Below are 27,500 nucleotides of genomic sequence, written 5' to 3' on the forward strand. Positions count from 1 at the left end.
TCTCTAGTAATTGGGCGCTCAAAGTGCACCAGATTGAAGTATTTTACTTTAAAATGTTAAAAAAATCTGACCCCCTTAGAGGATCTGAAGTCCACCCCCCAATTCAACATGTTCATGCAATACTAAATACATTTGAAGCCTTTTTATATAAGCTGTCCACCATATCAATATATTTCTCTTTTTGTAGTGTATTAGTCTTTTGTAGAGGTTTTTCATTGCCAGCTAAAATCTTGCCTAGGGCAGCAAATTGGTCAAAACCGGCCCTGGTGTCATCCCCACAGCACCCCCCATTTGAAACATGTTCCCACGGCTATGCACACACACACACACACACACACACACACACATACACACACACACATACACACAGTGAACACCTGTCTGTCTGTCAGGTGGTGGAACTGCTGCTGAGTCGGGGGGTGGAGGTGAACTCTGTGGATCAGCAGGGTCGAACTCCTCTGATGGCGGCCGCCTCCGAGGGGCACGAAGACACCGCCCAGCTGCTCCTGGATCAGGGTAACAACATGTCACCTCATTCTGAAATTCTGAAAAAAAAAGTAAAATTCTGAGATTCTGAAAAAAAATATAGAATTCTGAAATTCTGAGAAAAAGGTAAGAATCTGAGAAAAAAGTAAAATTAAAAAAAAAAATAGTAAAATTCTGAGAAAGATTGTCAGATTCTGAAATTCTGAGAAAAAAGCTAGATTCTGATGAAAACATTCAACAGACCTTCAGGCAGACAGGAGGTGGTGAAATGCTGAGTCAGGTTTTAGGACTCATTCCTGCACCTCTGTTCTAACGCTGATGTGTCTCTGTTGTTAGGAGCGTCTCTGGACCAGGCGGACCGAGAGGGTCTGACTCCGCTCAGCTGGGCGTGTCTGAAAGGTCGTCTCTCATTGGTCAGATTGCTCGTGGGTCGAGGCGCCGCCACCAGTCACGCAGACCGCAGCGGACGCACGCCTCTGGACCTCGCTGCGTTTCGTGGAGACCCGGAAGTGGTGAGGAGCAGAATTGATATTACACATACAAATATATATATATATATAAATCAATATAAGCATAAATAAATAATGTAGATTAAAAGACCAGTTGAAAGGGGATGCTGCTAATAAAAAGCTGACCTCAAACCACCTGGTTGTTTACCACCTGCTCCCCCCTCCTGCTGTGTTCCAGGTGCAGCTGCTGGTGGACCACGGCGCCTCCGTGGAGCACGTGGACTGCAGCGGGATGAGACCTCTGGACCGAGCCGTCGGCTGCAGGAACACCTCAGCCGTCATCGCTCTGCTCAGGAAGGGAGCCAAGATAGGTAAACACCACTCACTCCTTCTCTGAGGCAAAGGCACACGTGTCCAGGTTCCAGTCGGAGGCGGAGGTAGATTTTTCTCATAGAACCGATAAACACACTGTTTTATGAATGGCCAGGTGGTTCTGCTACACACACCCTTCTCTTGGCATGCTTCTTCTCAAACTATTATAAATGTTGGGGAAATATTTTCCAAGGTCCATAACTTTGTGTTCTGTCTCCCTGCTCCTGGTTCTATGTTCCTGATGGATCAGCTGATAGAGGTGTTATGGTTCTATGTTCCTGTTGGATCAGCTGATAGAGGTGTTATGGTTCTATGTTCCTGTTGGATCAGCTGATAGAGGTGTTATGGTTCTATGTTCCTGTTGGATCAGCTGATAGAGGTGTTATGGTTCTATGTTCCTGATGGATCAGCTGATAGAGGTGTTATGGTTCTATGTTCCTGTTCGATCAGCTGATAGAGGTGTTATGGTTCTATGTTCCTGTTGGATCAGCTGATAGAGGTGTTATGGTTCTATGTTCCTGTTGGATCAGCTGATAGAGGTGTTATGGTTCTATGTTCCTGTTGGATCAGCTGATAGAGGTGTTATGGTTCTATGTTCCTGTTGGATCAGCTGATAGAGGTGTTATGGTTCTATGTTCCTGTTGGATCAGCTGATAGAGGTGTTATGGTTCTATGTTCCTGTTGGATCAGCTGATAGAGATGTTATGGTTCTATGTTCCTGTTGGATCAGCTGATAGAGGTGTTATGGTTCTATGTTCCTGTTGGATCAGTTGATAGAGGTGTTATGGTTCTATGTTCCTGTTGGATCAGCTGATAGAGGTGTTATGGTTCTATGTTCCTGTGTGATCAGCAGATAGAGGTGTTATGGTTCTATGTTCCTGTTGGATCAGCTGATAGAGGTGTTATGGTTCTATGTTCCTGTTGGATCAGTTGGTGGAGGTGTTATGGTTCTATGTTCCTGTTGGATCAGTTGGTGGAGGTGTTATGGTTCTATGTTCCTGTTGGATCAGCTGATAGAGGTGTTATGGTTCTATGTTCCTGTTGGATCAGCTGATAGAGGTGTTATGGTTCTATGTTCCTGTTGGATCAGCTGATAGAGGTGTTATGGTTCTATGTTCCTGTTGGATCAGCTGATAGAGGTGTTATGGTTCTATGTTCCTGTTGGATCAGTTGGTGGAGGTGTTATGGTTCTATGTTCCTGTTGGATCAGCTGATAGAGGTGTTATGGTTCTATGTTCCTGTTGGATCAGCTGATAGAGGTGTTATGGTTCTATGTTCCTGTTGGATCAGTTGGTGGAGGTGTTATGGTTCTATGTTCCTGTGGGATCAGCTGATAGAGGTGTTATGGTTCTATGTTCCTGTTGGATCAGCTGATAGAGGTGTTATGGTTCTCTGTTCCTGTTAGATCAGCTGATAGAGGTGTTATGGTTCTATGTTCCTGTTGGATCAGCTGATAGAGGTGTTATGGTTCTATGTTCCTGTTAGATCAGCTGATAGAGGTGGTATGGTTCTATGTTCCTGTTGGATCAGCTGATATAGGTGTTATGGTTCTATGTTCCTGTTGGATCAGCTGATAGAGGTGTTATGGTTCTATGTTCCTGTTAGATCAGCTGATAGAGGTGTTATGGTTCTATGTTCCTGTTAGATCAGCTGATAGAGGTGGTATGGTTCTATGTTCCTGTTGGATCAGCTGATAGAGGTGTTATGGTTCTATGTTCCTGATGGATCAGCTGATAGAGGTGTTATGGTTCTATGTTCCTTTTGGATCAGCTGATAGAGGTGTTATGGTTCTATGTTCCTGTTAGATCAGCTGATAGAGGTGGTATGGTTCTATGTTCCTGTTGGATCAGCTGATAGAGGTGTTATGGTTCTATGTTCCTGATGGATCAGCTGATAGAGGTGTTATGGTTCTATGTTCCTGTTGGATCAGCTGATAGAGGTGTTATGGTTCTATGTTCCTGTTGGATCAGCTGATAGAGGTGTTATGGTTCTATGTTCCTGTTGGATCAGCTGATAGAGGTGTTATGGTTCTATGTTTCTGTCGGATCAGCTGATAGAGGTGTTATGGTTCTATGTTCCTGTTGGATCAGCTGATAGAGGTGTTATGGTTCTATGTTCCTGTTGGATCAGTTGATAGAGGTGTTATGGTTCTATGTTCCTGTTGGATCAGCTGATAGAGGTGGTATGGTTCTATGTTCCTGTTGGATCAGCTGATAGAGGTGTTATGGTTCTATGTTCCTGATGGATCAGCTGATAGAGGTGTTATGGTTCTATGTTCCTGATGGATCAGCTGATAGAGGTGTTATGGTTCTATGTTCCTGTTGGATCAGCTGATAGAGGTGTTATGGTTCTATGTTCCTGTTGGATCAGCTGATAGAGGTGTTATGGTTCTATGTTGTCATGCAGCATGTTGATTGTTCTCTCTGAACTGGCTGAACACACGGGTCTGGGGTGGAGTTTTTGTGAATTGACGTGGCAACTCTCCCGTGCAGTCAGAACCTCTGGCTCTGTGACCTGTGATATGAATCCTCCGGCAGAAGCTCCAAATAAACCGTCAGTGTTTGCCATCAGAGCTCCTGCTCTTCCCGTGTCTCCTTCCTGAGTCGGTGACTCCTCGTGCTTTGCTAAACAGACGTTTCCCTTACAATAAAGATATCACATTTATACGCTTTTACTCAACCAACATAACGAGACATCAACAAGCCTGTTTTGTACCTGTTGTTAACTATCTCCATCTCTCTGTGTGTGTGTGTGTGTGTGTGTGTGTGTGTGTGTGTGTGTGTGTGTGTGTGTGTGTGTGTGTGTGTGTGTGTGTGTGTGTGTGTGTGTGTGTGTGTGTGTGTGTGTGTGTGTGTGTGTGTGTGTGTGTGTGTGTGTGTGTGTGTGTGTGTGTGTGTGTGTGTGTGTGTGTGTGTGTGTGTGTGTGTGTGTGTGTGTGTGTGCCTGTGTCCTTGTGTGTGTGTAGGACCAGCGACCTGGGCCATGGCGACGTCTAAACCCGACATCATGATGGTTCTGCTCAGTAAACTGATCCAAGAGGGAGACAGACTGTACAAGGTAAAGGAATAACACACACACACACACACACACACACACACACACACACACACACACACACACACACACACACACACACACACACACACACACACACACACACACACACACACACACACACACACACACACACACACAGTATTAATAATAATGTGTGTGTTCTCTACAGCTGGGCTCGGTGCAGGAAGCCTCTCTCTCCTATCAGGCGGCTCTGCAGAAGTTCCCGAGTGACGACGTGAAGACGTTCCAGCAGCTCCGAGTGTGTGTCCTGCTCAACCTGTCGCGCTGCCACCGCAAGATGAACGTCAGTCTGACTCTGAGCTACAAATATTACTTTAATGTTTATTAATGTTATTTCATCGTGCTGACGTGGATCCGTTTCTCTTTGCTGGCAGGACTTCGGGCTGGCGGAGGAGTTTGCCACCAAAGCTCTGGAGCTGAAGGCTAAATCCTACGAAGCGTTTTACGCCCGAGCGCGAGCCAAACGAGGACGCAGGTAACCATAGAGACAAGTTGTTTGATTAAACAAATAATAAATGATCAGATAAACTAACCCTAATTAAATGTTGAAGTACTCCCATTAAATATGCCATGATCTTATGTCTTATTGATGGGTGTCCAGCTAAAGTCTTTAAACTATGCACATATTCCTTGATAGTTATTCCTAATGTCACTTGTCGCCGCTTTTCCAGCCGTTGGTACACCGTGGAAAAGATGACTCTTTCCTCGAGCTTGCAATACGATCATGTTTGTATTGATATTCTAAGTCAAGTTGTTGGTTTGTTTAGTCTTCCTGTTATAAGCTGGATCATTCGCAGCGAGGCACATTGCACGTTACTATCGAGAAAGGCGCCAACATTTAGGGTTTATCAATATTTGAAATCTGCAGCTCAAAGAAGACCACCTGAAGCTCGATAGGTTCCTGAAGCCCCCCTTGTGTTTGGACCCTGCATCAGTTCCTTCAGGACTCTGACATCTCCTCCTCTCTTTGTTCCTCTTCCTTCAGACTGTACCATGCCGCTCTGGAGGATCTGATCGAGGCCAGCTGCCTCTGCCCGTCCAACCGGGAGATCCAGCGCCTCCTGACCCGGGTCAAAGAGGAGTGTCGTCAGGCGGCCCAACAACAAGACCCTCACCCGTCCCATGGAGTCTATCAACAACAAGACCCCCAACTTCCCCCGTCCCATGGAGTCTATCAACAACAAGACCCCCAACTTCCCCGGTCCCACGGAGTCTATCAACAACAAGACCCCCAACTCTCCCCGTCCCATGGAGTGTATCAACTACAAGACCCCCAACTTCCCCCATCACATGGAGTCTATCAACACCAACAAGACCCCCAACTTCCCCCGTCCCATGGAGTCTATCAACAACAAGACCCCCAACTCTCCCCGTCCCATGGAATGTATCAACTACAAGACCCCCAACTTCCCCCATCACATGGGGTCTATCAACACCAACAAGACCTCCAACTCTCCCCTTCCCATGGAGTGTATCAACTACAAGACCCCCAACTTCCCCCGTCCCATGGAGTGTATCAACTACAAGACCCCCAACTTCCCCCGTCCCATGGAGTCTATCAACTACAAGACCCCCAACTTCTCCCATCACATGGAGTCTATCAACAACAAGACCCCCAACTTCCCCTATCACATGGAGTCTATCAACAAAACGTGTCTAGAGACTCAGAGTTTCTGCAGGATCCGGACAGGAAGTGGGGATCTGAGGAAGAGGAGGAGGAAGAAGGGAGTCACAACCACCCTTTAACTGTGGTTCAAAGCCTGGACCCCCACTGTCGGCCTGGGGGTCCATCACCCTCATCCCTGTCTCCCACTCACCTGTACCGGCACCGTCCCAGTCCCACCCACCAGTTCAGTCCGCCTTCCTCCCTGATGCAAGAAAGTACGCTTTCATTCTCAGGAAATGGTCTGACACAGCATCCACAGTCGGCTCCTAACCCCTCAGAGCAGATCCAGGGACACCACCAGTCCAACCAGAGGTCCTTTCAGCATCAGAACCCTGCTCAGAACCAGTGGCTCCAGCCCACCAAGGCCCATGTGATCAGAACCAGTCAGCCCACTTCCTCTGCAAACTCCGGAATGGTTCTGGGAGGTTCTGTTTACTCACAGTTCGGCCAGCTGCCACAGGAACTGGCAGAGCTCGGGGAAGGGATTTACCCCCTCGATATGGTCCAGACTGGTTTAAGTTCGGGAGCCTACGGGAGGGATGGGGGAGGCGAGAGGTCGGCGGGGGTGAACAGGTTCGTCACGGCACATCAGTTCAGTCGCAACCAATCCAAAGCTGCGTACTACCCCATGGAGGTTACCGAGTTACCGCCTGAAAACCTCCCACCGTCGCATGATTACCAGTACCAACATCAGGGGGGGGTACGACGCCCCCTCAGCTCCCACCCTAACTCCTCCCCCGCTCCTCCCCCCCGGGCACTGGTTCACTCCCAGAGCTCCAGCGTCCGGTTCTCCAGTGGCAGCATCCCTAACCCCGGCTTCAGGACCTCGGCCTCCGCCCAGCACATGGACATCCCTTTGGATCTAAACACCGCCGGCGGGTATCACGATGACCTCTTCCTGATCTCCTCCCCCCAGTCTGAAGTTTGCATGGTGGGAGGCGGGACTTACCCTGGAGAGGCGGGGCGGTCGTCAAGGAACACTCCTTTTATGGGCGTAGTGGACAGGACAGCGAGGGTCCAACAGCAGTTTCCGCAACAAACAACATCTGGTTCTGCTTCCTGCCTCAGCCCGTCCAGATCCTGGGCCGTGTCTTCGGTGGACACCGTCGTCACGTCGCCGAGCAAAACCCAGAACAACCAGGGAGGCTTCGGTCCATCCTCCATCGCCTTCCACAACCGCAGCAACAACAACGCCCACAACGACAACCAGCGAGACCACTATCCTCAGGGCGAGGGGTCGGGGAAGGTGGCCAGTCAGAACCCGTCGTACCGGGATGTGAAAGTTGCTCGGACGCTGCCGGTGATCCACAGCGGCTCAGAGAAACCGAGGGACAGAAAGACAGGCCCGACGTCTCCGGTCAAACCAAAAAGACCTTTTGTGGAGTCCAACGTTTAGAGAAGGGTTTACGCATTAGGTCAGAGAAAAGGGAAGAGGGTCAAGCACTCAAGATGTTCTGATGTTCCCAACGGCTGTGGAAGTGTTTAGTCTGGGACAAGCTGGAAATGAACTAGATTGTACCACATGGAGAGGGGCAAGGCGCAATAAATGTGAAATGAGGGTAACAACACACACTTGAAGGATCTGCTGGTGTATGGTTGCTCTCATACACAGAAGGGATTGAAGGGGAATAGAGAGAGATGGAGAGAGTTATTAAAGCACTTCTTTACAAACGTAGTGACTTCTTTATTGTGTAAAAGACGTAGGGGAAAACAGAAGTTCATCAAATGTGTTTCATCCAGAACATGTTGCCTGTCAATGAACAAGCCAGAGACAAAGACACATGCGGGATTACACATCAGCACAAAAGAGAAGAGTAGCTTGGGAGGATTCAGAAACACAAAAGAGACATCAGGTAGCACTTAAAGGAAGTTCTTTGTCGTTTCACTCTGAAGTCTCTGGATGCCAACCGCTTGGTTTTTCTGCCATGTTCACAAACTCTACACTGAGATGTATTCAGAGGGACTGGAAACCACCATCAGCACCAGTGTCTGCTGTTTAATGAAGATTTCCATTTTAAATGTTCACAAACTCTACACTGAGACGTATTCAGAGGGACTGGAAACCACCATCAGCACCAGTGTCTGCTGTTTAATGAAGATTTCCATTTTAAATCTGAAGCTCCTGCATGACTGGAAACCTGGATCCAGGCTCTGATCCGGTCCTTGAAGACCCGGTTATTGAAGAAGCACTGGCAGACCGTATATAAAAACTCAAATAAGTGATATTTATCTTTTTTAAGTTATATGTGTATAAATATTGTTTCTCTTAAAACTGTACAAAACCTTTGGATTTTCCTTTTCGCATCAATCCACAATGAACATCTATTAGAAACACGCTTTAAGGTTATCAGACCTTTTGCTTCAGGTAGACTTATGTTTGTTTTTCGCTACAAAGGCCTTTTTAATATTATTTAGTCCTGAAATTCCTAAGTTATGCAAACCACATGGATCCCATCTGATACAGCAGGACCTTTTGCATTCACTGCCATGGAAACATAGTGCTAACATGGCTAGCTGGTGATTGGCTCAAATCGAATCAAACTGAGCCCCAAAACAGTGATTGTCCGATCGTAACTCAGCAACCATCAGTGGTGCTAAAGCTGGAGTAGAATCAATACGTGACATTTAAAGACGTTTGTGCAGTTTGTGACTTTCAACGGTGTAGCTAGCATCTTTATCGTTATTGTTCACGATCAGGGCGAGTCCATCCCCATAATAAACATGTTTACAGCCTGATCAAAAAACCCTGTTTCGGTCTAAATTAAGCAAACTGAGCGGTTCATGACATCTTAATGAGGGATGGACTTTAAACCTGTTGAAATTATATTAGGGATTAAAGTAATGCATAACTAACGGTGTGGCTTTCAGTTACAGTTCTGTCACAGGTTGCTAGCCGTTAGCTGTTAGCCACTGATTCAACTTTATTTAAGGGAAAATACCTTGTTTTCGTGGGGGTCCACCAACGAAACATGAAACATGAATACAGACAACATACATGCACATCTCGTTAGCCAACCCACCCCCACAATACCCCCCTAAATCCACCATACCCGTAGCCTGGAGTAAAATGCTAGCGCTAACTAGCTGTCTGCACCACAAGGCGTTTTATTAGCATTTTTGGGGGGGTTAAAACTAAACCAAATGTTTGCCTTGTTTTTAACTCTATATGTAGCCATCAAGTGCATATTTAAAATCTATTTTACACGTTTCTTGTTTCTTCGTATCATTAAAAAGTCCATGGAGTTTTGTGCTGATTAATTGAGCTAACGTTAGCTTCATTAGCTCGCTTCAGGTTGTAGTTCTGTTTTCAGACGGCTAAAAGCAACAGTGGTGTGATAGAAATAAGACACATGCTTTTACCTACCTCTGTTTGAAATCAAGGATACATCGTTTAAAGAAATCAAGTGGTTAATTTCATCAACTTAAACTGAAGATGTGAGAATAGAGAGATCGATAACCACAGATGCTAACATAGCTCACAGTTCAGAGAGTTGGTTTTGCAGTTTTATTTTATGCACATTAATGCCTGTTTTATGTACATTTCTGTTGATGTTTCTAATGAATCAGCAGCTTGGTTTGAGAGCTGCTGATGAACCGCTGACAGTCACTGCCGTTATTTCTTACTGCTCAGGAGTTTCCATCTGTGACAAGGTGTGCCAACGCTAAAATGCTCGAGCCGTTTTTTTGGATTCCGGTCAATGAAACACATGAAGTACATTACAAGTGAATCGGTTCAAGACTAGTTTAAAGTGGTATGTGATTAGGTGAAAGAAGCCAGTCAGTGTGGGACGACAGCTGTCAATAAAGCAAAGTGTTGTGCTGTTCATGTAGGATGTGTCACGCCACAGGTCATACAGAGTTACCGTGTGTCAGATACTTTCATATTTAAAAACACAGGAAAACCAAAAGGATGTTATTATTAAAAAATGTAAAACAGCATGAGTGTGTCAGCACTTGTGAACGTTACAAAGAGGAATAAAACTGAATGAAAGACGTTGTGTAAATCTATCTTTCCCCCTTCTGTACAGCAGTGGAAGAAGTATTTTGACCAAGACTGAATACTTAAAAGTGTATTTTTATTTTGGGCTGTTGGAGAACATTGCACATGTGGGCCACTGTACGTTTCTGATGAAACCCCCCGGTGTCTAAAAAATGAATGATGAAGCTTTATCATGTCGTGTTACATCAGAAGAAGTCAGTTCAAATAAATTGGACCAAAACAACTCAGCCGTTGAACACATCTGTATTTATTCCACGTTGTCCCGGTGAGATAAAGACTTCCATAGCAAAGTTGGCACGAGTACATAAGACAACATAAAACAATCCTTTTCAGAGACAGCTTTTAATTAGGCACTGGTGCGGAGACCTGAAGTCAAAACACGACATATACATGTTAAATATATATATTAGTTACACACATTCAACAACATTCATTTAACATACTCTGTTAAAAAGGCATCAAGTAACCAAACTCACACTGGACGGACATCGTTAACAGGACAGTACATTTAAATACAGGCAGATAATATTCTCCGGTAATGTGGACGAACTGGACCGACTGGGCAGATAAAGATCTTGCAGGACATCCAATAAAAGTAGAAATAAAGTAGCGTGATTACTGAGAGCATTATCCTTAAACTCTGATTCAACTCGGATGATCGATTCAATAAGTTCAGTGATTTATCCAAACAGTGAAATAAAGGATGGCAGAAGAGAGTAGTTCCAAATGTGAGAGTAATCGTTGGCATAAATCTGACTTTTAATTTCTCACAGATACCGATCTGAGTATGATACTTAGATGTAGACACTTTGATTCAACGGGAAATAAATGTTGGTGCCAAGGATGTTCAATATATAAATAAAATATCTGTTCTCTTAATGGCAGACAAATATTCAATATTGATGATTTACGGACGTTTCCAGCACACTGAACGTTCCAGAGGACTGAATTCAGCACACCTGACGGCCTGAAGGCTCACTGCTTCATTTTGACTAATGACAAACTCTCACTACTGATAATGAGCGCGCCTGGTAAGCATGAGACTGTTTAGTGTTTCAATGGTCAGGTTTGAAGGTACACTCACGTGTTGGGAAGTAGTAAGAATACGTCTGGATTAAAGAGACTTGGATTGCTCTGCCCGAGTAGTGTAAGAGTTTCTGAACAGACGATTAGTTTGACTTGAGACTAAGTTTGTTGATTCCTTGTTCACTACAGGGTTTTTAATTCAGCAACTGAAGGTCGTATAGCTTGGCTGGAAGGAGGGGGTGTCAGACCATCACTTTTAGGTCAAGGCGAGTCGGGAGTACCCCCCTCAGTCAGGGTCTTGAAGTGGACGGACAGAGACTCTTCCTCCGGGTTCGGTGGACGTTTGAACTCTTCCCTGGTGATCAGGTAGCACAGAACCACTCCGAATAACACCAGCACCAGACCCAGGACGTTGGCCAGAACCCCCTCGGCAGGGAACGTGGAGTAACTCGGCCTGAGTCCAGAGACAAAGGAAGAGAGAGACAGAGTTAGGACATTACATTCAACTCCAGTGTGATGCATGGATGTGGAAAGAGAACTGGGTACAGCGTCCGAACGGCGATTTTTACATTCGGGTTAGAGTTGCTCTGTGGGGCATGAAGGCAAAATGGCCTGACTCCTAAAAAGTAAGATAACTGGGTCTTCCCTGGATGTTTGTCCTCGATCATCCCTAAATCTTCTCTCGATCATCCCTAAATCTTCTCTAGATCATCCCTAAATCTTCTCTCGATCATCCCTAAATCTTCTCTAGATCATCCCTAAATCTTCTCTAGATCATCCCTAAATCTTCTCTCGATCATCCCTAAATCTTCTCTAGATCATCCCTAAATCTTCTCTCGATCCCTAAATCTTCTCTCGATCCCTAAATCTTCTCTCGATCATCCCTAAATCTTCTCTAGATCATCCCTAAATCTTCCCTAGATCATCCCTAAATCTTCTCTCGATCCCTAAATCTTCTCTAGATCATTCCTAAATCTTCTCTCGATCATCCCTAAATCTTCTCTCAATCCCTAAATCTTCCCTAGATCATCCCTAAATCTTCTCTCGATCCCTAAATCTTCTCTAGATCATTCCTAAATCTTCTCTAGATCATCCCTAAATCTTCTCTCGATCATCCCTAAATCTTCTCTAGATCATCCCTAAATCTTCTCTAGATCATCCCTAAATCTTCTCTCGATCCCTAAATCTTCCCTAGATCATCCCTAAATCTTCTCTCGATCATCCCTAAATCTTCTCTCGATCATTCCTAAATCTTCTCTAGATCATCCCTAAATCTTCTCTCGATCCCTAAATCTTCTCTAGATCATTCCTAAATCTTCTCTCGATCATCCCTAAATCTTCTCTCAATCCCTAAATCTTCCCTAGATCATCCCTAAATCTTCTCTCGATCCCTAAATCTTCTCTCGATCATCCCTAAATCTTCTCTAGATCATCCCTAAATCTTCTCTCGATCATCCCTAAATCTTCTCTAGATCATCCCTAAATCTTCTCTAGATCATCCCTAAATCTTCTCTCGATCCCTAAATCTTCTCTCGATCATCCCTAAATCTTCTCTAGATCATCCCTAAATCTTCCCTAGATCATCCCTAAATCTTCTCTCGATCCCTAAATCTTCTCTAGATCATTCCTAAATCTTCTCTCGATCATCCCTAAATCTTCTCTCAATCCCTAAATCTTCCCTAGATCATCCCTAAATCTTCTCTCGATCCCTAAATCTTCTCTAGATCATTCCTAAATCTTCTCTAGATCATCCCTAAATCTTCTCTCGATCATCCCTAAATCTTCTCTCGATCATCCCTAAATCTTCTCTAGATCATCCCTAAATCTTCTCTCGATCATCCCTAAATCTTCTCTCGATCATCCCTAAATCTTCTCTCGATCATCCCTAAATCTTCCCTAGATCATCCCTAAATCTTCTCTCGATCATTCCTAAATCTTCTCTCGATCATTCCTAAATCTTCTCTCGATCATCCCTAAATCTTCTCTAGATCATCCCTAAATCTTCTCTCGATCCCTAAATCTTCCCTAGATCATCCCTAAATCTTCTCTCGATCATCCCTAAATCTTCTCTAGATCATCCCTAAATCTTCTCTCGATCATCCCTAAATCTTCTCTCGATCATCCCTAAATCTTCTCTCGATCATCCCTAAATCTTCCCTAGATCATCCCTAAATCTTCCCTAGATCATCCCTAAATCTTCCCCGTGTCCTTCCTGGATATTTCCGAGATCTTCCAGGAATCTTTTACAGATCATCCCTGGATCTTCTCTGGATCTTCCTTGGACATTACCTAGATCTTCCCTTCATCCTCCCTCAATCCTTCCTAGATCTTCCCTTAATCTTTCCTGGATCGTCCCGTTGACTCATCATGGAGTCGATGGGAGGAAAGCCATGTTGGGCCTCATGGCGTCACGTCACTGAGGAGGAACTGTGTTTCCACCGTTGGCCATGAATCAGACCTACATGATGCTGAAGAGCAGTTTCTCCGTGATGCCCAGCAGGCTGGTGCCGATGGACATCACCACCAGAACCAGACCGCAGAACACGTGGACCGGCAGGTAGGAGGCCCGCAACCACGACGAGGCGACAGGGAACAGGAAGAACATCAAACCCATCACCCACTGGGAGAAATGAGAGGAGCAAAGGTTAGCATTACTACCTCTGAGTGTGTCACCTCAGAATCAGGTTTATTGACACGCACGAGGAATTTGACTTGGTGGAGAGCGACTGCTGCCTTATTCGGCCTTCAGTGAGCATATTCAGACCCACACCCGTGAACAACAACTTCCTGACTCGCAACAAATCAACACTAATTAGAGGGTCATTAAAACTCTAAACTAACGGCTTATTACTTGGAGAAAAGGCATTAATAAGTGTTTAATAATGACAAATAGAGATCCAATAAACTGCTAGGATGCTAATGAACAACTAGTTGATGGTTAAAGGTGGGGTAGGTAAGTTTCAGAAACCGGCTCGAGTGCACTAACATTTAGAAGTGTATCTCGAGCCGGTTCCTGAAACTTACCTACCCCACCTTTAATGTGTGTGCCTTAGTATAAAGTGTTACCGAAAACTATTTAAAAAAAACTATAAAAACATTAAAAATCCATTCCACAACACACCAGAGACTGCATCGACCCCCCCCCCCCCCCTCAAAACACACCAGAGACTGCATCGACCCCCCCCCCCCACTCAAAACACACCTCTTCAGACTGGCTTTCAATGGGAATTATGTTGTGTTGCTCTTTTCATATTTGTATTCTATTACATCTCGTTTTATCACCACTTTGAGCACCTGAAAATTAAATGTATTATTATTTATTATTATAAGGAAATGTAAAAACATATATATATTAAAAGATATTCAAGAATATTTAAATATATTTAAATATAGAACAGTATTAACGTGAATAATGAATATGGGTAGATCGTAGACAGAATTGGAATAAAGTATCTGAATAAACAAAAAGAAACAAAACAAAACGTGTTCTCTCTGAGGTGTGGAGAAATCTCCCAGCATGCATCGGGTCATCGTACAGTTCCTGCAGCATGTTTGCTTATGCTCTGCTGCACACACACACACACACACACACACACACACACACACACACACACACACACACACACACACACACACACACACACACACACACACACACACACACACACACACACACACACACACACACACACACACACACACACACACACACACACACACACACACACACACACACACACACACACACACACACACACACACACACACACAGACATGTAGTGTTTAAAGTGACAGAACATTTGGGAACACGTGAGTACACAACTCAACACAATGTCTAACTTTTTATATTCTATCTTGATTAGTTTCTGACGTGTCTCAGATGTCTCAATGTGTGAATATTAAAACTGTCCATCTGTAACTGTGTACAGTGTGTGTGTGTGTGTGTGTGTGTGTGTGTGTGTGTGTGTGTGTGTGTGTGTGTGTGTGTGTGTGTGTGTGTGTGTGTGTTTACCTGTACGCAGAATAAGACGATGGTAAGCATGCCGCACCAGCTGTGCAGAGAGTACATGTCGGGGATCTTTGCTGCTCTGTGGAAGTCAAACACAGCGACGATACCTGACCAAAAACACAACGAGAAACAAACGGTATATGAATAAACTCATTCTGCAATGTTGGGGAAGGCAGAGACAAACCGTCCTGCAGGAACGCATCTTTATCTGTTTTTCCCCATCACGACCTGTAGTCTTTGTTCTCTCTTCTGGAACAGGTTTAAATGTTGAAGAGCCGCCGTCTCTCACCTACGATGCTGACGACGAGGGCGAGCAGGTGGATGATGCCATGAAGAATCTTTACGTTCCTCTTCGCTTCGTTTCGAAATACTCTGTAGACCAGGATGGCTGGAGAGAGAGAGAGAGAGAGAGAGAGAGAGAGAGAGAGAGAGAGAGAGAGAGAGAGAGAGAGAGAGAGAGAGAGGATCAGATATGTGTTTGCAGCGGTTAATGCAGAGTCTTTGTGAAGCAACAAATCTTTATAGAAAAAGTACAGAGTGTTACAACCAATCAAAAACCAGAAAAGCTTTACTAAATAACTCAAAAGAAAGGGAATAAAAGACCCTTGAAATAAGACAAGCAATGTTGGTCCTAAACTATAAAATACACATGGAAATATAATACATAGATATATATATCATAATCTTTACAACAACCTACAACCTAACCCAACAACCTACGAACTAACCCAACAACCTACAACCTAACCCTACAGCCTACAACCTAACCCAACAACCTACAACCTAACCCTAACCAACCTACATAAACCAGCAGTTATTGACGCCTCAGCCCAGTCCTTGCATCATATTGTGTGTAACCAGTTCTCTTCAATTTAACAGCTGATATGCGATATACTTATTTTTTAAATGGATCCATTAATAACCAAGTGATTGCCCCCAGTGACACAGGAAGGAGGTGTTTCCATGTGGGACTGAGGTGATGAGAGTTCCCTTTGTTTTGCAGTTAGCTAAGTGAAGTATCATGATGCCTGAACGAAAAGGTTCTTTACCATTTCCTCTGAGCAGTGTCACGCTATGTAAAGTGTGAAGGCTCCTTGTTGCTTACAGAGAGTTCATAAAGACCATAGTGTGTCTGTTTCCAAAACATCGACCACATGACAATCATATGTGAGGCTTTGACGTCTGTCCGCCACGTCCATGTTCAAGATTCAGTATCTTTACTCGTCATATACGCTGATTTGAGCTTTTACAGTTCATTACGTTTCATTTAGCTGACAATACGTGCAATAGACTATGAACAGCAAGAAACCAGCAGGTTCATCAGCTTCAGATCAACTGGCAGTGCGTGGTTTTCAGGAAAATTGGAAAACGGTAGAATTTGAAAAACTAAAAGAGAATTAACGTTCTAATTTTGGAAAAGTGTCGGCATCAAAAGCTCTAAGAGATAACACTGTGATTAAATGCTATAAATACGTGCATGTTGACTCTTGCTCTGCATATTGTTCTTTGGGTTGCCATAGTTGTTTCCTTTGGAGTAAAGCATGGTGTAGGAGCCACATGTAAGGTTCATGTGTTATTTAGGATCAGGTATTTTGTGGGTGTTATTGGGCGTGCTCTGGAGGTAGTGGATGTTGAACCTGGCTCACCTGCTCACTGTGGCTCTGAATGGAAAGAGAGGCCAAACCTTCTGTGGACATATCCTCAACCACCAGTGGCATTGTCATCTTAAGGTTATCAGCACCTGGATGTATTTTATTATTGCTTGTTTTTATAATCAATAAATGGTCAAACGAAGCGGAAGGAGTGGAGCCATGGTTTGATCGCGTCAAAGTGTTTATCTTCCCGTGTTTAACCCCTCGCGGACGCTTTTAATTGGACTGACCAAAGCCCAAAGAGATAAGACTGTGTAACACTTCAATGCTATACTAAATATGGCTCTTGTGCTGCTGTCTTTATCGTCACAATATCTTTTTTTGGGCTGCTTATACGTTTAGTTGCTTCCATTGCAAAGCAAGGGATGTCTACTCTTTCGTAAAGGTTTTTAATCCCCAATGATTCAAGTAAACAACCTGCCAACCAGCTCTAAAGGTGCATGCAGATAGTAGATCAATGTGTCCGCATCAGTGTGGATCTGTCCTGAGGAAAGCAGAGCAGACAGGAAGTCAGTGTGTGTGAGGGTCCCTCGGGGAGTTTCCATCACTAACCGCTCTGTCTAATGTCCAGATGACCTTTGTTTAAATCGCTCTAATGCGATCCAGCTCTGTGACGGACAGCTGTGGACCGGTTCAGATAATCTGGTTTCCCTCATTAACCACAATCACCCCGGGGGGCATGAGGGACACAGAGAGGAGGCGGAGCTAATGGAAACACTCACTAAAGGTTATGTGTTTACAGATTTACATTTACAAGCTTCAGAGAGAGATCAGCTTAATGTTATACATCTGTTTACAGACATCCTATTATATATACACACAGTTTACTTTCTGTTTATCTCAGATCTTGTACTTAGTAAAAGTAGAAGTACTCAGATCTTGTAGTAATAGTAGAAGTACTCAGATCTTGTACTTAGTAAAAGTAGAAGTACTCAGATCTTGTAGTAATAGTAGAAGTACTCAGATCTTGTAGTAATAGTAGAAGTACTCAGATCTTGTAGTAATAGTAGAAGTACTCAGATCTTGTAGTAATAGTAGAAGTACTCAGATCTTGTGCTTGAGTAAAAGTAGAAGTACTCCGATCTTGTAGTAATAGTAGAAGTACTCAGATCTTGTACTTAGTAAAAGTAGAAGTACTCAGATCTTGTAGTAATAGTAGAAGTACTCAGATCTTGTAGTAATAGTAGAAGTACTCAGATCTTGTAGTAATAGTAGAAGTACTCAGATCTTGTAGTAATAGTAGAAGTACTCAGATCTTGTGCTTGAGTAAAAGTAGAAGTACCAGAGTGTGGGAATCAGAGGTTGCGCTAGGCCTTTTCGCTGCCCGTCATTTTGACGGACAGGATTGTACACGACTCTGACAAGGGGGGGGGGGGGGGGGGGGGGGAGAGAGCACGTGAACTGTAGCGGCGTGTTATGCATGCACGTCGCGGGAGCACACAGCGTAAGGCCAAAACTCACAGACATTTGAATGATCTGTACGGCACAGTACGGTTTGGAAACGGTATCATTTCCTTTTTCCTTTTTGGCGGGCATCCATAACACGACATAACACAGAGCCTCGCTGCGGGGAAACTTTGGCGCTGTTCCGAGTTTTGTTCTAATCCGTCAAAATGACAGACTCCTTTCAGATTTTTCTGTAATTGTTCAAATAAATCTGTCAAAGACGGAAAATATTCGGTTAATGCGACCTCTGGTAGGAATACTCCGTTACAGTAAAGGTCCTGCATTCAAAATAGTCTACATTTAATCCAAAACCTCTAGTAGCCACACCTAGTAGCTGGGAAGCTAACCGCTAACACACTAGCAAGCTAAGGACATGCTAATGCTAATCTCTCAGAATAATCGTTTCTCTCTGTGTTTCTGTTCTCAGAACTGTACATCATTTAATTCAATGAAGATGTACTAAGATAACTACTTAGGAGAGAGAACAGATCTTCAAGCTAACAGGCTGACTAAGCGATGCTAAATGTCAGTTAGCATCGCTTTAGCTCGGTCGCTAAGGGGCCCAGAGGTTCAGGCAGTTAAAGAACAGATGCATTATCTGCTGCTGTCTAACAAACATCTAAACAACATACATCCTTTGTTGAGGAGATTAAAGTGTGACAGGAGGAGGTTAGAGAATATTTCACTGTGCAACATAACGTCTGTGTGACAAGAAAACACACACACACACACACACACACACACACACACACACACACACACACACACACACACACACACACACACACACACACACACACACACACACACACACACACACACACACACACACACACACACACGATCAATGACTCAACAATTTCTCTCTGGGGGGTTGGGGATTGATGGGAGTCTGGGTAATGTTATCTTAATGCAACAGGTCATCAGCACTTAGCTCGAGGCTAAACACACACACACACACACACACACACACACACACACACACACACACACACACACACACACACACACACACACACACACACACACACACACACACACACACACACACACACACACACACACACACACACACACACACACACACACACACACACACACACACACACACACACACACACACACACACACACACACACACACACACACACACACACACACACACACACACACACACACACACACACACACACATTCTGCTTAACCACTGCTTACAGTTTCTCATTTTACAACATTTCACCCTAAAACGAGTCACCATGACTACAAAGTGATTAATGTAAGACCAGCTGGGTGATCTGGAGATATCAGAGAGCATGCATCACTTCCTGTTTCAACGTGTGCAGACATTTCACTCGTTTGATTCAAGGGATGGAAATGTCTGTTCATGTACACCACCAATATGTGAAGACCTCTAGCTAACTGGAATCAGTACTAAAGGTTAAGGTAATTCCCTTTACATTAGGGCTACACGACCTCGAAAACGTATTGCAATGTTTTGACTGATTGTACAGGAAGTTTATGATTGCTTCATCGTATCTGCAAACCAAGACAACTGAAAGACGCTAAAACCTAAAACTACAGCATGTTGATATTTCTGTATTTTTTTATCTCACCAACTCCTTCATACCTGAGGCCTTTACTACGAAGCAGGATGTTCTCTTGGCGGCTAACTTCAGGTAAACTCTGGGTTTCTGGTCCTACGAAGCTGGTTCTCTTTTTAGCGGGCTAGATCTCCATGGTAACTGATGCTGAGCGGCTAACCTGCCCCGGAGCAGGTTAGGTTGCAGGCTAAGAGATCAACTCAGTGAAAGCACTGCCTGCTGACCAATCAGAGCTCAGTGTGCGGAGTTTAAAGCGATCAAGTCATATTACAGGAGAAAGGAAATACAGAAAAGCTGCCGTTGCAGAAAAGACGGCCAGCAAAAATCACCGACTGTGTGAACGTGAACATTAATAGAATATCACCTCCCATCTTCAGAGCAATCTGACTATTAGAACATTAGCGTTAAGAAAGCTTACTTAAATATCTGCCACAACATAAGTAACCGGATCAGAGTAACATTAAGTACAGTCCACGGCATATCACATCATAATGTATCATCTCCTTATCTGAGTCAGCTGAGCCGTATCTGGCCGTGCAACACTCACAGTGTCACATACTGTAAGCAGAAGTGTTATTTGAAGCAACACATTAAGTTGAGGAAACACTCGAGTCAAATGTAAGGAAAGTCAGATGGTGTCTTAGACGGGGCAGTGATATCATAAACCTGTTCATGTACGCATTCAAACACTTGTTCTGTTACCAGCTGTATTCACCTTGCAACTGCAGCTATGTGGCTTTGATCCTGGATCAAGTGTTTAAGTCATGGATGTTTAAAGTTTAACTTCTTCATATGTCTAATATTATAGTTGACTTTACACCATCAACCATTTCTCTTTCCCATCTTACCTTATATCCCACAATGCTTTGAGAGGTCGTTGACTTGATACAGATTCAATTGGGGAGAATCCAGACCCCCGAAAACAGCTCCGGACAATTTTACGTATAGTTCTCAAACAACAATAGACAATAAACAACAGGTCGGTCACATGATGCATTTGGCCCTAAAAAGACTTCCTCTGAGGACTAAAGGCGACGGGATGATAATCAGCAGGTTGTCTTCCTTTGGGGAAAACAACTCCTAGAACAAACAGTTAGGTGGTAAGTCGTAAAGTTCACTAACAACCGAATGCAGAACTGTTTGAGGCTTAACGAGCTTAATGGGAACCAGCTGATCCAGTTCTCTTTGTAAACAGAAGGAAGCGTGAAGACTTGATGAATTTCCTTCAGCTTTACTCAAGATTTATGAAGGGATTAACGCTAACGTAGACTCAAAGTGTTTACTCAACACCAAACAGGAAGAGCAGGATGTGGTCTTTCTGGTCCCTGAAGGCAGCATCTACCTGGGCTGACAAACAAAACCACATTTAGAAACCATTGACCTCCACACCAAGGGACAGGAAGTGGTACATTGCTGAGTCATGTCAGGGATGAGGACTCATTCCTGCACCTCTCACACATAAAGGGCCATATTAGAAGATTACAAGATGTCCATGACGATAATACGAAGATGGAAGAAGACTGAGAGTCAGGTTGCAGCTCCTATGCCCCTTTCACACCAACGCGGTTCAAAGCATCCTCTGTGCTCCAGACAGCCTGAAGCATCCTCTGTGCTCCAGACAGCCTGAAGCATCCTCTGTGCTCCAGACAGCCTGAAGCATCCTCTGTGCTCCAGACAGCCTGAAGCATCCTCTGTGCTCCAGCCTGAAGCATCCTCTGTGCTCCAGACAGCCTGAAGCATCCTCTGTGCTCCAGACAGCCTGAAGCATCCTCTGTGCTCCAGACAGCCTGAAGCATCCTCTGTGCTCCAGAGAGTCTGAAGCATCCTCTGTGCTCCAGACAGCCTGAAGCATCCTCTGTGCTCCAGAGAGTCTGAAGCATCCTCTGTGCTCCAGTCAGCCTGAAGCATCCTCTGTGCTCCAGCCTGAAGCATCCTCTGTGCTCCAGACAGCCTGAAGCATCCTCTGTGCTCCAGACAGTCTGAAGCATCCTCTGTGCTCCAGTCAGCCTGAAGCATCCTCTGTGCTCCAGACAGTCTGAAGCATCCTCTGTGCTCCAGACAGTCTGAAGCATCCTCTGTGCTCCAGACAGTCTGAAGCATCCTCTGTGCTCCAGACAGCCTGAAGCATCCTCTGTGCTCCAGACAGCCTGAAGCATCCTCTGTGCTCCAGACAGTCTGAAGCATCCTCTGTGCTCCAGTCAGCCTGAAGCATCCTCTGTGCTCCAGACAGCCTGAAGCATCCTCTGTGCTCCAGCCTGAAGCATCCTCTGTGCTCCAGTCAGCCTGAAGCATCCTCTGTGCTCCAGACAGTCTGAAGCATCCTCTCTGCTCCAGTCTGAAGCATCCTCTGTGCTCCAGAGAGCCTGGAGCATCCTCTGTGCTCCAGAGAGCCTGGAGCATCCTCTGTGCTCCAGACAGTCTGAAGCATCCTCTGTGCTCCAGACAGCCTGAAGCATCCTCTGTGCTCCAGACAGCCTGAAGCATCCTCTGTGCTCCAGACAGTCTGAAGCATCCTCTGTGCTCCAGACAGCCTGAAGCATCCTCTGTGCTCCAGACAGCCTGAAGCATCCTCTGTGCTCCAGTCCTCTCAGTGAACACAGAGCTACAGACCAGATGCACGCTGAAGGCTCTTTGAGCATCTCTCACTGACCCTGGTGTGATGTTACTTGTCTGTTCTTTGTTTCTCATGTGTGTCGATGTTTGTCTGTTGATGTTCCACATGGAGCTGCTGGGATGCAAGGAGCACTTCAGACTTGATCTGACCGTTAAAGTAATATCGCAAGGAATCTGGGTGTGACCCTAGATAACAAACTGTCCTTCACTGCAAACATCTCTGCTACAACCCGCTGCTGCAGATACACTCTTTACAACATCAGGAGGACACGTCCCCAGCTGACCCAGAAAGAGACGCAGGTTCTGGTCCAGGCTCTCGTCATCTCACGCCTAGACTACTGCAACTCCCTCCTGGCTGGTCTACCTGCATGTGCCATCCGACCTCTCGTCTGGTCTTCAACCTTCCTAAATGTTCCCACACCACGCCGCTCCTCCGGTCCCTTCACTGGCTTCCAGTAACTGCTAGAATCCACTTCAAGACTCTGGTACTTGCGTACCATGCTGTGAATGGATCTGACCCTTCCTACATCCAGGACATGGTTAAACCGTACACCCCAGCACGTGCACTCCGCTCTGCATCAGCCAAACAGCTCGCTGCACCCGCACTGCGAGGGGGACCCAAGTTCCCATCAGCAGAAACACGTGGGTTTGCTATCCTGGCTCCAAAATGGTGGAATGAGCTCCCCATTGAAATCAGGACAGCAGAAAGCTTACACATCTTCTTCAGACTGAGAACTCATCTCTTTGGACTCCACTTCCAGAGATAGAATTACTAACAAAGCACTTATATACTAACAAAGGAATCGTATGGTATGGTGTACAGATATCAGAGTCCACTCACCGTCCCCCTGCAGGAACACCAGCCCCAGCACCATGCACAGCGGGTGCACGTTGAACTGGAAGGAGGACCCGTCCCAGGAGAAGCCCCCCCGATAGTGACCCATCCACACAGCGGTCAGAACCACTGAGGCCAGACCCAGAACCTGAGCCCCCCCCACCAGCCCCGCGAAGACCAGGCGCTCCTGACGAGGAGCAGATTCATCCATCACCTGGGAGGAGAGAGAGAGGTTATAGAGAGAGGGTCTGAGAAGAGATGGAGACCCCCTGACTCTTACTCACCTCACAAACATTATCTTTACATGAATGCACATCATGTCACAACATATCTCTTTTAATACTGCGAGCCATCTTCATCTCTCTGAATACATTTTGCACATTTTTTACATATCCGCCTCTCCCTTCAAAATATAACATTATGCAGTTTGTCATATTCATTGTACTTAGTTTGTTTCTTTCTTTTTTCAGAATCAGAATCAGGTTTATAGCCAGATACATTTACACACAAGATGCTTAAGACAAGTATTTACACCAGATTTACATTTCAAAAACACTTAGGACAATGAGTATATGGCACTGTGATATATCTTAAAGTTATATAAGAGCGCCACCTTTAGAGGCTGTGATGAACACATGCATGCATCATCCAGTCATTGCAGATGTGTGATTCTGCAGAACCAGTACTTTTACTTTGGGTATTTTAAGTATATTGTGATGCCAATCAATACCTTGTACTTTTAATTAAGTCATGTTTTGAATGCAGGACTTTTACTTCTAACAGAGTATTATTACAATTAACTTATTTTACTTTCTAACATTGCAGGAAATACAAAAACTAATTAAGAACCTCAAAACCTTGGCATCACCAGAGTACATTTATTTGCACTTTGAGAGAGAATTAAAGACGTTGTTCTGCTACTAAACTGGTTCAAACCCCTCAAAGCTCCGGCTTAATGTCTTGGCTTATTTTAACAATTTCACACCGCTACTTGAACTAAAGAAGAACTGATTACTTCTCCCAGCTCTGCGAAACACTCGTTACAAACACATGCATTACTCAGGTTGATGCTCACTGCTTAATGTGAACTTTGATCAATGAATGACTGAATAGAGAGTGACTAGCTTAAACCCAACCTGCTGCGCAACTGGATCAAACACAGCTAAATATAACTGCCGTCAACTCAGCCGTCTCTCAAATGTGCTTGGTCAAATGAGCAGTTCTTCATTTTTGAGTGCGCGATTTGCGGAACCTTTACGGTAATCGCTGAGGAGCAGCACTAACGAAAGAGTAAAAGAATGCGTGTTTTTTCTGCTTCATGCGATACAAATTATTTTTACCATAAGTTCTTAAAAAAACTAACACTGTTTGACTCAGTCCTAGTTTGACTGCTACCAACAATAAAATGAAATACTTTTACTGTCTTTTTTCTGGGTAATACTCTCAAATTCCCCTCCTGAGAACAAAATCATGCCACTTCTGCTATATTTGATTAGATAAAATGATTTTTAGCCATAAATCCTGAATAAAAGTTATCCTGTTGGACTCAGTACTTGTTAGACTACTACAACAAGTAGAATCAAGTACTTTTACTGTGTACTTTTTGAGTAATCCTTTGTCAAACTCCCCTCCAGAGTACAATAATGCATTTTTCTGCCATCTTTGATGAGAGATAAAATCATTTTTTGCAATAAGTTATAAATATAAATATATATATATATATATATAAAAGTTATTGTACTTTCCACAACTAAGATACAAATACTATTGAAGTACCTCAAAACCCCTGCATCCACCGAGTAAATATTTTTGTTTATTTGCACGCAAATGCTGCCAATTGGTTCAAACCATAGGTTCAAACCCCTCATAGGTTCAAACCCCTCATAGCTCCGGCTTCAATGTGCTCGCCTATATGTCATACCGCTACTTGCACTAAAGTAGAATAACTGAGCACTTCTCCCACCTCTGCGAACATGGAGATCTACTCGTTACAAACACATGCAGCATTACTCAGGTTGATGCTCACTGCTTAATGTGAACTTTGATCAATGAATGACTGAATAGAGAGTGAGTAGCTTAAACCCAAAACGTAGCTATCGCGTAACGCCTCGCCCGGTGAGTTACCGCTGATTATTGTGTTTTCTGCCGGTCAAAAAGCGGTACGGAGCTCACTTAATGAGGGTTTATCAGCAGGAAGTGTCGCACCGATCTGCAGGAGTTACGTGAGGACAGAGCAGAGAGAAACCTGCAGGGAGCCTTCAATAAAACCATTCATCTACTATAAAACTCTTCATTATAACGCCACCACAGACATCCGGACCACAGCCTGGATACAAGTGCATTTCCTGCGCATCATGATCATCATGATAACCACGTTTACACTGACAGGGAAACACTACCTGTTCCCTAATACTCATATGTATTTACTGTTATTGTTGTTTACAGGCTCTCATGACGTCACTGATATTAAACACGACAGGTTTCTATAATAATGATAATAACTAAAAAATACACAGAGAGAATTCTTACTGCGCTGTCGATCTGCCGAGGGTGTCCTGGAGTCTGAGAGCAGATCCGCCTTCTGAGAGTGTGTGTGTGTGTGTGTGTGTGTGTGTGTGTGTGTGTGTGTGTGTGTGTGTTTGTTTTGGGAGCCCAACCCATGTGACAGACTGTGATGAAGACATAACAAAAAAATATATATATATGTAATACATTTTTTTTTTTTTTGTAAAATTGCTTTCATGCCGTAAAATAATAATAAAATAAAAATAATAAATATAATAAAGCACTGTATTAATAATACTATAATCATTATTATGTGTATTATGCATTATTATAAGCCTTTTCTGTTGATACATCAGTAGATCAAATCTCACAGAAGAACGATTATATAATAATGACATTAAACAAGAGATTTATCAATGAATATAAGAGCCATTAAATCTGACACGTCACAATGATAGGGGGAAGGGGGAGTGATGACGAAAAGCTTGTGTAAAGGTCTGTTGCCATGACAACAATGAGGGTCTGTCAGAACATCAGAGGAGCCAATCAGTGATCGTGATGAAGACAGCTGTGATGAACTCTTTAAAGAGTCCTCTCCCGCTGATGTTCAGGTGTATATAAGTATGTATTGTCTCCACTTTAAAGAGTTCTCTCCTGCTGATGTTCAGATGTATATCAGTATGTAGTGTCTCTACTTTAAAGAGTTCTCTCCCGCTGATGTTCAAGTGTCTATCAGTATGTAGTGTCTCTACTTTAAAGAGTCCTCTCCTGCTGATGTTCAGGTGTATATCAGTATGTAGTGTCTCCACTTTAAAGAGTCCTCTCCTGCTGATGTTCAGGTGTATATCAGTATGTAGAGTCCCTACTTTAAAGAGTTCTCTCCCGCTGATGTTCAAGTGTTTATCAGTATGTAGTGTCTCTACTTTAAAGAGTCCTCTCCTGCTGATGTTCAGGTGTATATCGGTATGTAGTGTCTCTACTTTAAAGAGTCCTCTCCTGCTGATGTTCAGGTGTATATCAGTATATAGTGTCTCTACTTTAAAGAGTCCTCTCCTGCTGATGTTCAGGTGTATATCAGTATGTAGTGTCTCTACTTTAAAGAGTCCTCTCCTGCTGATGTTCAGGTGTATATCAGTATTTAGTGTCTCTACTTTAAAGATTCCTCTCCTGCTGATGTTCAGGTGTATATCAGTATGTAGTGTCTCTACTTTAAAGAGTCCTCTCCGGCTGATGTTCAGGTCTATATCAGTATGTAGTGTCTCTACTTTAAAGAGTCCTCTCCTGCTGATGTTCAGGTATATATCAGTATGTAGTGTCTCTACTTTAAAGAGTCCTCTCCGGCTGATGTTCAGGTGTATATCAGTATGTAGAGTCTCTACTTTAAAGAGTCCTCTCCGGCTGATGTTCAGGTGTATATCAGTATGTAGTGTCTCTACTTTAAAGAGTCCTCTCCTGCTGATGTTCAGGTGTATATCAGTATGTAGTGTCTCTAATTTAAAGAGTCCTCTCCGGCTGATGTTCAGGTGTATATCAGTATGTAGTGTCTCTACTTTAAAGAGTCCTCTCCTGCTGATGTTCAGGTGTATATCATTATGTAGTGTCTCTACTTTAAAGAGTCCTCTCCTGCTGATGTTCAGGTGTATATCAGTATGTAGTGTCTCTACTTTAAAGAGTCCTCTCCTGCTGATGTTCAGGTGTATATCATTATGTAGTGTCTCTACTTTAAAGAGTCCTCTCCTGCTGATGTTCAGGTGTATATCAG

General features: G+C 44.0%; 2 protein-coding genes across 4 annotated transcripts in view; one reads left to right on the forward strand and one right to left on the reverse strand.

Moving 5' to 3' along the window:
• tanc2a (tetratricopeptide repeat, ankyrin repeat and coiled-coil containing 2a) overlaps nucleotides 1-10,045 on the forward strand; it is an 18,862-nt gene extending 8,817 nt beyond the window's left edge. The window contains exons 10-16 of the mRNA XM_079643298.1: nucleotides 393-516; nucleotides 823-998; nucleotides 1,174-1,306; nucleotides 4,273-4,364; nucleotides 4,534-4,668; nucleotides 4,760-4,860; nucleotides 5,371-10,045. Of these exons, the coding sequence (XP_079499424.1) occupies nucleotides 393-516; nucleotides 823-998; nucleotides 1,174-1,306; nucleotides 4,273-4,364; nucleotides 4,534-4,668; nucleotides 4,760-4,860; nucleotides 5,371-7,447 (2,838 nt within the window). The 3' untranslated portion in view covers nucleotides 7,448-10,045. The remainder of the gene's footprint in view (nucleotides 1-392; nucleotides 517-822; nucleotides 999-1,173; nucleotides 1,307-4,272; nucleotides 4,365-4,533; nucleotides 4,669-4,759; nucleotides 4,861-5,370) is intronic.
• Nucleotides 10,046-10,278: 233 nt separating this feature from the next.
• The window catches only part of cyb561 (cytochrome b561), a 33,586-nt gene continuing 16,364 nt past the window's right edge, over nucleotides 10,279-27,500 (reverse strand). The window contains exons 1-6 of one of the 3 annotated variants that reach the window (XM_079643304.1): nucleotides 25,763-25,799; nucleotides 23,240-23,447; nucleotides 15,376-15,474; nucleotides 15,090-15,193; nucleotides 13,540-13,697; nucleotides 10,279-11,531 (exon numbers count right to left, since the gene is read on the reverse strand). In XM_079643304.1, coding sequence (XP_079499430.1) covers nucleotides 11,339-11,531; nucleotides 13,540-13,697; nucleotides 15,090-15,193; nucleotides 15,376-15,474; nucleotides 23,240-23,444 — 759 coding nt within the window. In that variant the 5' untranslated portion in view covers nucleotides 23,445-23,447; nucleotides 25,763-25,799 and the 3' untranslated portion in view covers nucleotides 10,279-11,338. Of the gene's footprint in view, nucleotides 11,532-13,539; nucleotides 13,698-15,089; nucleotides 15,194-15,375; nucleotides 15,475-23,239; nucleotides 23,448-25,405; nucleotides 25,421-25,762; nucleotides 25,800-27,500 lie in introns of those variants that run through there. The other 2 variants (XM_079643306.1, XM_079643305.1) reach the window with 2 other exon arrangements.

Source organism: Notothenia rossii (assembly GCF_949606895.1).
Source record: "Notothenia rossii genome assembly, chromosome: 8".
Taxonomy (NCBI): Eukaryota; Metazoa; Chordata; class Actinopteri; order Perciformes; family Nototheniidae; genus Notothenia; species Notothenia rossii.